The 12,562-nt window shown below is 40.5% G+C and overlaps 1 protein-coding gene across 10 annotated transcripts in view; it reads left to right on the plus strand.

Annotated features, from left to right (window-relative positions):
* Positions 1 to 12,562, plus strand: part of ATXN2 (ataxin 2) — a 49,279-nt gene that overhangs the window by 16,313 nt on the left and 20,404 nt on the right. For 6 of the 10 annotated variants that reach the window (XM_084217558.1, XM_084217564.1, XM_084217560.1 and 3 more), the window contains exons 7-14: positions 999 to 1,090; positions 3,639 to 3,836; positions 4,340 to 4,518; positions 6,100 to 6,309; positions 8,520 to 8,702; positions 10,204 to 10,392; positions 11,078 to 11,185; positions 12,076 to 12,146. In XM_084217558.1, the coding sequence (XP_084073684.1) occupies positions 999 to 1,090; positions 3,639 to 3,836; positions 4,340 to 4,518; positions 6,100 to 6,309; positions 8,520 to 8,702; positions 10,204 to 10,392; positions 11,078 to 11,185; positions 12,076 to 12,146 (1,230 nt within the window). The remainder of the gene's footprint in view (positions 1 to 998; positions 1,091 to 3,638; positions 3,837 to 4,339; positions 4,519 to 6,099; positions 6,310 to 8,519; positions 8,703 to 10,203; positions 10,393 to 11,077; positions 11,186 to 12,075; positions 12,147 to 12,562) is intronic. The other 4 variants (XM_084217561.1, XM_084217563.1, XM_084217565.1 and 1 more) reach the window with 4 other exon arrangements.

Consider the following 12,562-nt stretch of genomic DNA (forward strand, 5'->3'; position numbering starts at 1 on the left):
TGGCTGAGAATAGCTGCCTTGCAAATGGCACTTCTGGCAAATTCTGAGCAATGGCAGCTGCTGTGGTAAGAGCTGTGTTGGATTCCAGGAGCCAAAGAGCAGCTTTTGTTAAGGGCTCCAAATCCAGCAATGCCCCAAAGTGATTTATGTTTAATCAGAGCATTCCTGTCTGACTGTCATTGCACTTGGAAATGATGGGGAGATTGTGCTCAGCTCAGTGTCCCTGGGCTGCAGATGGAGAGAATTGATGGAAGCCTGACCCAAGCACAGGGACAGCCTCAGATTATGAATCATTAGATGAAGAATATGGCCTCAAATGCCATGTCCTCATATATCACAGCAGTCAGCTTTTCCTCAAGCAGAAATTCTTGTAGCCAGGTGTCCAGCCTGCAGTGTGTTCAAGGAGATAATGTTACTGATTAGAGCATATTAACTTTGGGTAGAACAATTCTCCTGTCAGTTTTGGTGTCCATATTGTAGAGCTGAGATTTATTGGAATACCCAGTACTCTCAGTGCTTTTATAAAATATTCAAAGCATTTATTGTTGTGCTTGAGTGCTGTGATAGCAATTTTACTGAAGTGGGGGAGTTGTGCAGATCAACAGGAGTCTTCTGCCTGTAGTGCCTCTCAGGTAATTCCATCAGTGCTGTTGAAAAGTTTCAGAAGTGTTAATTTGCACTTTTTGGAAAAGGCAAAAAAAGATGTTTATGTATGTATGTCTTACAGAGTGAGCATGTACTTCAAAAAAACTCACAAAAACAATACAAAAGACTCAAAACAAAAAAAAAAAAAAAAAGGAATTTTGAAGGTAGAATCTATGCAGCTAATGAACAAAGCTCCATGAAATAAACTGTGGCATTAATAACTTTGTTATCTGGACAGTGAATTCATAGGCCCAGGAAAAAGGGCAGAAGGTTTAAGTTCTGCCATCAGCCCTTCATTGGAAGGGAATGTGTTTCCAGTGTCATTTTGAAAAACAAGCATCATTTTCTTCTAGTCTAATGGATGGGATCCCAATGACATGTTTCGTTACAATGAAGAAAATTATGGTGTAGTGTCAACTTATGACAGCAGTTTATCTTCTTATACGTAAGTTCCAAAATATTTTGTTCTTAGATTTGTATTGAATGTTCTCCCTGGTTTGACAAACTTTATATTCTGCAGCTCATTTTGCATAGTTTCTGAAGTTGTGGAATCGAATAACTGCAAAAGCAATGAATGAATGGTGCTTAAGAAACCTTGCCAGCTTTCTGTGAATAGTTAGATGTAGAAATCTTTATATATTCCCTTAAATGGGCACAGCTCATTCCCATTGCAGAGTTTTCTGAATTTAGCCATGCAATAAGGCTTCTTTCTTGCAGAAACTTCCAGGAATAGGGTGGAAAGCTGTGAATTAATCTGTATGTAGCTGCTATACCTACAGTTTTTTGTTTAACCTAGCAGAGCAGTTTGGCTAAACCCTGATTTTATTGAGACAATTGATCTGGAAGATCCTGGAATGCTGAAAAGCTGCTGATAACCAGGGTGGGGGTTGTGTGCTTGTTTAGCAGACTTGTCCAGCTCTGAACTGAAGTTTTAGTTAAATATAATAACAACTGGAATATAGAAGTAGTATAAAGGCTGCTCTGGCTACTCTGGCAGTGATTTATTCCCCGGAGTCTGCAGCTCTAATGTTCACTGCAACTGCAACACAAATGGACTGCAGATGTTCACAGCCATTGTGAAATGGCTTCAGTATTTCCCCACTCTTTTAACCCCCAAAGCAGAAATCTATTTTTTCAATATCAAGGAATAGCAGTGAATATTTTGATTTTGTGTGTGTGTGTGTGTGTGTGCAGTTGTCTGTGGTTCAACGATGTGATTTCTGTGTTTTGTTCAAATGGACCTGTAGCAGGGTGATAATCAAAGTGTCCTAATCAGCTTATGTCTGAATCCTGGGGAAGCTGTTCTTTCCTTCCCTTCACTGCTCTAAGTACTTTTTGTACTTTTGAACTTTAGTCTTCCATCTTTCTGCTTTCTGGATATTAATGGAAACAGATTAAAAACATGAAGGTGGCTTTAAATTAATTCAATTTTTTTCCCCCTAGTCAAGCAACTTGCTTTGCATATCAGTCTGCTATACTGGGAAGTTCTTTTGCTGATTTTCCATGAAATGCTTAGATGTGCAGCTGAAGGGTTTCTTGCTTGATTGTTTTCTCTTCCTAGAGCTAAGCAGTGGCAGGTAGAGTTTGTCAAACTGCATCAAGGTACAAGTTTGTGTTCCAGCAAATGTATTGATCATCACCAGGGTTCTGAACAATGTCATCCTGTCCATCCCCTTTCTCTCATCTTTAATGGCCTGTTAGAAAACATGAAATCATTCCCTGCCTCTTTAGGTTGCCATACATCCCTTCATTTTTTGCACTCACTTGAAATAAATGAGGATTTTTGGCTGTTCTCCTTTCTTGTCTTATTAACAGAGGGGTCTGGGACCAGGTTTGCATTCGTGTAAATCTTATTTGAGCCAAAGCTTTCTGCTGAGGGGTTTTATTAAATATTCTTGCAGTTACCATTGATAAGGCCAGTAAATGTTTTGACTGGCCAAAAATGTGGGGAAAAACTTGTGCTGCTGGCTTGGAATTTGGCAAAGCCACTTGTTTTCCTCGTTCTGCCACCAACACTTGAGCAATTTTGCATGTATTATTCTATACCTGGCTTGTATCTCCACCCACTTTCTTTGTTTTTCTTCTTTGTATTATTCAAAATATGGGCAGGAGTGATTCTATAATGCCCAGCAGAGCATGGGCCAAGCCTCAGCTCTGGTCTGTATTTTTATGTAGCTTATTCTGAAGTAAGGTTGGGGGAACAACTTTGGCAACTTGAGGTTAAAATCAGGGAAAAATTTGGGGTTTTTTTCAAACCTGACACAAACATTAGGACAGGGTGGCAGAAGGAGATGCCAGGTATGATCCCATCCCTGGTTGGGTTTTTTAGTGTTTCAGTGCTCATGTAAGTTGAATTTTGACTTGGTGGCTTTCCTATGGGATGATTTTTGCAATATTCCATTGCCTGCCATAGAGAGAGACGTGGAAAGAATGGGATTGAGGTCCTGGCACTCACAGATGAGTCAGGAATTTCTGGTCCTGTGCTCTGAAGTGTTGCATCCATCTTTTCTGCAGTTCTTCAGAACTGGGAGAGCTGAAATTCTATGGCTGGAATTATCAAAGGAGTAAGGACGTCACTCTCTAATTTCACTAGGATTGTGTCTGCTGGCAATGTGTAAATAGCTAAAAAAAATTCAAATTTGGGCTTCCTATGTAAACAGCAGTCTGAGGCTTTTTATTCCTGATGTTCTCAACCACGTTAAAAGTTGGAGCCTTTGCATAGCTTTAGGGACTGGGGATTTTACAAATCCTGTAGAAAAGTTCTGCACCCTGTCCTCAGCTCTCTAGGCAGGTAAATGCCCCAGAATTTGTCCATAATATCAAACCAGTCCAGGAATTTTGTATTAAAAAAAAGACAGCAAGTCTACTGGCTTAGGAGCAAGATATTTTTTTTCCCTCTGACTGGGTTAGAACTAACACTGTGTGATTTTTGTAACTCCTTTGTGCTTCTGAATGCATTTCAGAGATTCTTTTCCTTTCCATTGTCTTTTTAGGGTGCCATTAGAAAGAGATAATTCAGAAGAGTTTTTAAAGCGGGAAGCCAGAGCAACTCAATTAGCAGAGGAAATTGAATCAAGTGCCCAATACAAAGCTCGGGTTGCCTTGGAAAATGATGAAAGGACTGAAGAAGAAAAATATACTGCTGTTCAGAGAAATGCTAATGAAAGAGAAGGACATGGTGTGAACACTAGGTACTTGAGTACACTATGAATGGTATTTTTATTTAAATTATGGAGGTATTTTGGTGCTGTAGCAGTTTGCTCATTGATACTGGGCTTTTTCAGCAGGCTTGATTAGGTTTGGGGCCTTGTGTAAACAATGCTGTGCTGGTTTTGGCACTCAGGCTGACTTGGACACCTCTGCCTGGCCCTGTATTATCTCTGTAGTGAAACAAACTTCCCCATTCTGACCTGTCACCGTGGTGAATTTGTCCCAAATTACAGGAAGGGGCAGTGGTTTCGGTGTGTCCTGGAGAATTTCAGGCATTGCTGCTAATCCTTCAGTGCCTGTGGGCTCATAAAGTCAACTGTGTGGCCACTATCAAAAGCCAATTCATGAGGTGACTGTTGGGTCAACATCTGATACTATTTAGACTTTGCTCCTTGGCTTGATGGGAGAAAAAGAGAGAAAATGGGGAGCTTTTTGTTGCCTCTGAGTTGTGTCTCAACCCTGATAGAAGTTTGCTGTGTTTCAGAGAAAATAAATACATTCCACCTGGACAGAGGAACAGAGATGTCCTGTCCTGGGGAAGTGGAAGACAAAACTCACCGAGGATGGGCCAGTCTGGATCAGGCCCACCAATCTCAAGGTCTGGATCCCACACTTCAGAATTCAGCCCTAACTCTGGAGCAGATCAGAGAGTAGTTAACGGAGGCAAGTATCTGAAATCTGAGTGAATGGACCTCCTAACACTGCAGAAAATGACCTCATTTTGTGTTGAAGTGGTGTGGGATTGGTTTGTGTATTCCATAAACCAGGGTAGCATTCATCATTTAACACAGAGGTTGTGAGTTGGATTTGGGCTTGCCTCATGAAGGAGCACTCGTTGCCCTGCTCTGTCTGTGGCTTTGCAGAGCAGAAATGTCATTTATTTTCCTCCTCAAACACCTTTGTCTTAGATGATGATGCACTCTGTGGTTTTAAAGATGAAAAACTGCATCAGCACTGCAAAGCTCTGGGTGGAGGAGCAGCAGTGCTGACACCTGGTGAAAGGCAGTGGCAGGAGGAAGCTTCTCTTCCTTTCTGGAAAAGAATAAAGCCACTTGCTTGACTTGATGAAAATGGGAGGGGAAAAACAAGAACATTGTTAGAAAAAAGGAATCCAAAGCCTTCCCTCCAAATGGGTATTTGAGTATTTTCTGCTGGAAACATGGGAAGTATTTCTAACCAGGCATCAGTAGGCACTGCATGGCAGCAATTGGTGTCCCAGAAGCCAAACACCATTTCTGGAGATGGGTTTCAGCAGTGGCCTGTCCTCAAGGCATTACTTATAGAATTTAAAAATGCTATTGTAATAAATTGCTGTGAATAAATGAAAAGTGTATAATACTCAAGTGATCTATCTGGAGAGGAAGTCTGAGAAGCATCTAAAGGTAAGTGAGACTTCCTTTCTAAAGCCAGAGTCAGCTCTATAAAGGATGGACAACTGAGCCTTGCCCAAGCAGTGCTAACCTTGAAATTTGTCTGTAGTATTTGTGGTTTCTCTCACCCTATTACTCTGCTGAATCAGCATCATAGACCTAAAAAATTCAGAATAGCTTGTAAATTCAATAAATTCTGCTTTGAAAACCATGAGCCCTATATCCTAGATTAAAATCCTCCATGAATACCTCAGATAAGTGATAAAGGCATAAATGTCAGCATTCAGACACTGAACACCGCTGGTTTTTGTAAAGATCCAGCTCCTGGATGGATATTTACTCATCATTTGGTTTTTGTAAAGATCCAGCTCCTGGATGGATATTTACTCATCATTTGGTTTGAAAGTAGCAGTTTGTGTGGTCAGTACTGTTTGTGAACAGCTGTTTGAGAACCTCTGGTAGCTGTTAAAGACCTTGTGGAGTGCTGGGTGCTGTGGAGCATTGGTATGCCAGGCTAACAGATCAAACTTTACTGTCTGTTCCTTAGTAGTGTTTGTAGATCCTAATTAACCCTTTGGGGAGCCTGTAACATTCACAAGTTCAATTTGACCCCAAAACCAAGGCAAACCCAACCCTGCTGAGACTTTTATCTCCTCAATTCCTCAATTACCACCTCGATCCATCCCCAAAGGGTTAAACCATGGAAAAAACAAACAAACAAAAAAAAAACCCCAAAAAAATCATTTTGTCATATTTTACTTTTTTTTTTTTTTTTCTGTTGCCCTCCCCTTCCCCCCACCCCCCTACCTCCCCAAACCCCCATAATTTTTTTCTTTAGTTTTTATACTTTCCTTCATATCATTTGTTCTGTCAGGTGTTGCCTGGCCATCGCCTTGCCCATCTCCTTCCTCTCGCCCACCTTCTCGCTACCAGTCAGGTCCCAACTCTCTTCCACCTCGGGCAGCCACCCCTACACGGCCGCCCTCCAGGCCCCCCTCGCGGCCCTCCAGGCCCCCGTCTCACCCCTCTGCTCATGGTTCTCCAGCTCCTGTCTCTACTATGCCTAAACGCATGTCTTCAGAAGGTACAAATATACCACGATTTGTTTTTTTTTTTTTTATTTTTATTTTTGTTTTGTCTTTGTTTAACTCCTCCGTGAGTTGTTGTTGACGAGAGTTGTTTTCGTTTTTTTGTTTTTTTTGTTTTTTTTCTCTTCATTACTTAACCTGTAATTTGTGTTTAACTTTAGTTTATCAGACTATTTCTATTAACCTTTTATTTTTGTTTTGTTGGTTTGGTTGGTGGTTTGTTGGTTTTTTTTTTTTTTTTCCTGTTTGTTTGATTTGAAGAGCTTTACAAAAACGAAAGAAAGCTGTGAAATTTCCCGAGTTTGGTATGAAATTAAACTCAGCTTTGTAAACGCTGCTCAGTGTCTTAAATTAACCAACAGCAACATGCAGGACCTGATAACTTGATAACCTGATAAACTGATAACTAGGGAGCATTTTTAGGACTATCAATTTATATAAAACACCAATTTATGTAAAACACCAATCTATGTAAAATACCAATCTATATAAAATACCAATCTATATAAAATACCAATCTATATAAAATACCAATCTATATAAAATACCAATCTATATAAAATACCAATCTATATATAAAATACCAATTTTAGCACAATTATTCCACAAAAAGCATACGTAAATCATTGAATCACCTCTTGTAAAGCAACCAATGACAATCATAATAATAAAAATGCTGTATTCAGAGAAGTGAACTGTAGAATGGGGTAGGATGAGCTCTTTCAAAGGTGAATTTGTAGGAAATTTTTATTCAGATCTATAAATCAGCTCCCTAGCAGTCACTAATGTGCAGAGAAAGGCTGAACTGTGAGTCTTTGGTAGCTGTATGCAGAATTATCCCAACTAAATTTGTCCTGGGAGGGTACAATAAGGAATATGGTTTATAATTTTTATGTCAAGTGCACTTAAACCCTGCACAACAGGGTGTAGCAAGCCTAGAAAATGCAAAGTGGTTGTACTGAGCTCCCTGGAAACTTGCAGTGGGTGCTGTAGCTGGCTCCACTGGGGCCATGGGAGAGAGAGAAATGATCCCCGAGACTCAGCAGGAGCACTGGGAAATGCTCCTGACCAAAAAGGGGGGGGGCAGCCACATCTGTCTGGCCTACTGTCCATTTATTGTGGGTTTTTTGGGGAGTAAGAAACTGAGAATCCACCTGCAAATTGAATTATTTGTTAGCACTTGTGGTTTGTCAGGCATGCAGTGAACTGCTGCTTACTGCAATGTTTAATTCTTACTGCTGCAAGATTATTCCTGGGAAATGTGTATTTAAAATATTCACCTGTGTGAAATTTGCATTGGAGTGGACTTGAGATTCATGGTTAAAATAGAGGCTGACATTTAAAGATTTATGTAACCAGGAAAGGTACTTGGTATTTTAGAAGTTTTTCTGAAACCTAAAAGCCATTATCTGAACTTGACCCTGTTACTGACCTGTGTTAAAAATGAGCTGCAATCAGGCAGATTTTGTTCACACGCAGTTTTTCCTCTTGAATATCAACATTTGAGTTTAATCCTGTAAAGAAAATGTTTATTAGGATGCAAGAATTGTATTGCTGCTTAGATTTGAACATAACCATGGTGTGGCAGCTGTACAGGCTGTGCAGAATTCCTGTATTCACTTATGACTTTGGCTTCTGGTGTTAAACATGCATGACTTGAACCTTGGGATAACAATCCCTTGTTTAGTTGCAATTTTTGCTGACTTGTGAATGAATTGTGACCTGCTGCAGGCAATTGAGCCTCGCTGCAGTGAATGCTCTGCTGAAATTCCCCAAGAGCATTGGTCAGCCAGTGGTGACTATAAATGGTTGGCATCACTGACCACCTGACAAAAGCATTGGGAATTCTTTATTTTCTGGAAAAATGTTTGATAGCCTGGAACTGTGCTTATCCAGGGGCAGCTGCACCACTGACCTTTGTGGCTTGGCTTGCACTTGGCAGAGGTGGATGCTTGGATTGAAATATTTGAAATCCAGTCCTTGCCCACCTGTTTCAGTGCTGATAAAGCCTCTGAACACCCAGGAGCTGATGAGTCTTGGCAGCCTGGCTGAACCAATGCCTTGGCCTTTTTAAGATATCAGTGCCAATTTTATTGCTGCTTTATTGTGAGTTTTAAGATGAAATGCAATTTTAAGAAGAAATATTTGAGTTTTCTGTGGTGGACACGAAGCACTTATAGTGTGGGGTTGTCTTTTTTTCCCTCAGGGCCTCCACGGATGTCTCCAAAGGCTCAACGGCACCCTCGAGGTCACAGAGTCTCTACTGGTAGGGGTACAATTTCAAGTGGCTTAGAATTTGTATCTCATAATGCACCTGGGGAAGCATCTACTGCTGCAGTGGCACGAGGCAGCCCTTCAGGTGGGACGTGGTCATCAGTTGTCAGTGGGGGTAGGTAAAGCTTGGCTTATTGCAGATGGCTTGCAGGGGGATCCTTAGAGTGGGAATGCTCAGCAGAATCCTGCCTTTTCCAGGCAATTCAGGCTCTGAATAAACATTTTCCAGACAATTCAGGCTCTGAATAATCAAATACTGGGCTGAGGTTGGAGTGGGGAGAAGGTTGTTCCCAGAGAGCTGAGTGAGAGTTGGTGCAATATTGTCCTAACTGTAGAGTCAGGTGCTGTGTGGAGAGAAAGGAAGGAAAAGTGTGGGGATTAGTTGTTGAAAGGATTCATTTTTAGGGGATTCATTGGAGGAGTTAGAGATTTGCCACTGCATCCCTGAGTTTGGTTCTGGCAGCGTGGCTGGATTGTGGTTTACAAATGAAGGAGGTGTTTGGGTAGAGGAAAGTTGGTGTTAAAAGATGAATCGATGCTCAAGTTAAGTTGGATGCACTTCTCCTTTAACATTTACATGGATTTTAAGTGGTGATGTTGTTCTTGGCTGCTGGAGGAGCAGTTATAGTGAGTGTCTTATTTTTAATCTGTTAATATATTTTTTTTTTTTAATATTTGACTTAAAGCTCAGTCTTGTGCCACAGGTCTAGTCTGGAGCTCTTGAGTTGAGGCCATATTCTGGTGGGCTGTCAGGAGCTGGGTGTTTCCTTGAGGGCAAAAGAGCAACAGTTTGGTCCTTTTTAGGTCCTTTTTGGGTGTTTTTTAGCAGTGCAGGATTCTAGAGGAGCGCAGTGGGAAATATTTCTCAGCAAGAAGGTATAAATTAGACCCACTTAGGCTTGTTGCCTTGTGGAAAAAACTTCAATTCTTCTATTGTGGCATTATTTGTGATTCACCTTCCCTGTTTATATATTATTAACATGCAAGTAGGACTGTTAAACCACTTACCTGCCTTTCTGCTCACTCACTGGGAGTTAATATGTGACAAAAAGTACAAGTGGGATGAGCAGGAAGCAGGACCTACATTTTACTGCTCAAAGAATACACAACTTTCCTTGCTGCTTTAACACAGGGGCAAAAACATACCTAAAACACTTTTTTTTTTTCCAATAAGCTGTGTTTTTTTTCCAGCTGGCAAACCTCCAAAAGAGAACACTGTAAAATGGATGTGTTTTTTCAGCCCTCTTAAAAAATATTTTATATCTCTTTGTGTGGAGACCTGACCACCTTTTGTGTTCTGCCTGAAACTAGGTTAATGTGAGCTGGTGTAGTTGTACTGTTGGGGTCTTGGGGATGCATTTTGCAGATTCTTGGTGGGATTAGAGTGCAGTGATAAATTTTAGGGGACAATCTGCAGAGAAATCACCCCATTCTTTATGAAATGCTGCATTGTAAAGAACTAGGAGATGTTCCTGAAAGGTAAACAGGTTTTCAGTTCCTACATAATATCTCACCAAGTGTTTCAAAGCATGTTTGTAGCCATTTTAAAACTAAAACAAACTGCTGAGCAGATGGGGAAGCTCATCCTATAACTGCTTTTTCCTGTTTGTTTCTAGTTCCGAGATTATCCCCTAAAACACACAGGCCTAGGTCTCCAAGGCAGAGCAGCACTCCCATGGGACCAGCTCTGCCTTCTCCTCAGCCTGGTACTATTCCCACTGAATCTGTTGCCATGCCTGTTCCAGCTGCCTCTCCTACACCTGCCAGCCCTGCATCCAACAGAGCAGTCACCCCCTCCAATGAAGGTGAGTGGCCCCCACTGCCTTGCAGATGTTCCCTTTCCCTAATTCCTGACAGGGAATGTGCCCAGGCAGGAGCACAGCTGCTGAATCACAGGAAAACTTGGGATATATTGAATTTTATTATGAGTTCCCATTTCTTCAGCTTTAAATTAGAGAGTCTTTTTGAGAAGTTTCTTGTGCCCTTAAGGAATATGGGTTTATAGGTGTCTGACTTCAGTGAGGATTTCTTTTTCCAAAGTGAGGTTTTGCATCTTTTTTAAGTTAAAGAAAACACAGGCAACTGGTTTCAAACACAGCAAAAGGAATGGGGGAAAAAAAACCAAAAAACATTCAGGAGAACAGTCAAATGTCTAAGAACTCTCAAATCTTTGTAGCATTCTGTATGAAGAGCTTGGACTGCTCTTCATACAGAAAATAATTGGCACTAAGTTTATAGTTTGTTCAGTGTGGTTAAGGTTTTGTGTATGATGAGAGGGATGGGTTTAATTGGGTTTTTTTCATTAGACAGTGTAGGGAAGGAGGATGAGAGAGGGTGATCCTCCAGGCCCCAACTTGGCAGGAAATGTGTCACTTAAAAGGTTTTTTAAGCTAAAAATGTTTAAATCTCGTCCCTGTTTCTCTCTTGCCTTTTCTCTTTGGTCAGTTGGATTTGTGTATAAGAGAATAACTTTGGCAATTTATTTTCCAGCTAAAGATACAAGGCTTCAGGACCAGAGGCAAAATTCTGCAACTGGAAACAAGGAGAATATAAAGCCAAGTGAGACTTCTCCTAGTTTTTCTAAACCTGAAAACAAAGGTTTGTATCCAAAGCTTTCATGTACTGGAGTGATGTAGGAATTGTGCACACTAAACCTGCTCTCCTGGCTGCTTTAGTTGGCATTTTAAGGAAGGCTTGGAGGCAGTCTGGTGTTCTAAAGTGAAATTTGGTCATGCAGTTGTGAAGTGGCACTTTGAAATGTTGTTTGTGACTCATTCCATCAACACCAAATGTAGAGATGCTCATGTGGATGGTGTGATTTCACTTGTTTTTTTCTTTTTTTCCCTCCTTTCTTTCCCCTGCTCACAGAGCTGCTTTTTAGCTGCCTTTGGACTGAATATTTTTCTGCTTAGAGCTGTGCTCACAATACTTCTGAGCATCGTGGTCAGCAGAGCTTTTCTAACTGTGCTTTTCCTATTATGCCTTATATTTGTTTATCCCTGTAGAGTTGTTTGTTCATATAGTTCTTAAAAAAAAAAAAAAAAAAATCTCATGTTGTTAAATTGAGAACCAGATTCATTCCTTCTGTCATTGGAGAGACCTTTAGAGTGAGTCCAGCTATAAAGCTCACCTTGGTCAGTGTTTCTCCTTCACTTGCTGTGCTTTGAAATGCTGGCACAGGCTGGGTTGGGGCTTTTGTTGCATGTTCTTTGTGTTCAGTGAGTTCTGCAGTCCCTGCACCTCGGGGCTTCTGCCTTGGTGTGGTGCATGAGAACTAAAGATAAATCAGTTATGTAATGCTCTGCTTTCACAGAGGCTTTCTGTGTGCTCATACACATAGGTCATGGAATTCTACCAAATTAAAACCCAAAATAAGGGGCTGGATTTCATTTTTATATCTGCTAAACCATTATCTTTCTGCAAACTTAGTAATGTGTGTAAAACTTGTCTTAGAAATGCTTGGACAATGTTGATCTTGTATTTGGCAGGTGTCTCTCCAATTGTTTCAGAGCATAGAAAACAGATTGATGATTTAAAGAAATTTAAGAATGACTTTAGGGTAAGTTTGTCTCTGTTAATGGTGTCATCATTCTCATGTGCATCCAGATTATTTGAATGAATTGAACACACTGCCTATGTTAACAGGTCTTTATACTTTTGCCTAATGTATGAAAATATCTGTAAGAATTCATGTTATGTATTGTAAAATCAATGCTGACTCTTGTTTGTACAATTGCCTAATGCACATAATGTGAATATTGACTGTACACTGAAAACAGGACTTGAAACCTGTTTGATCATTAGGCACAAATAATTAACTCACACTCCATATGGAGGAGCTGTTGCAAAATTAAATGAAGAGTTTTGCAGAGGAAAATTGAAGATGAATTCATATTACTTATTTCCTGCTTATAAGGGTTTATTAAATCAGGTTGGCTTTTCAAGTGGTGCTGTTAAATCACTCAGGGGATGAGT

The sequence above is a fragment of the Fringilla coelebs genome (genome assembly GCF_963513975.1).
Source record: "Fringilla coelebs genome assembly, chromosome: 17".
Taxonomy (NCBI): Eukaryota; Metazoa; Chordata; class Aves; order Passeriformes; family Fringillidae; genus Fringilla; species Fringilla coelebs.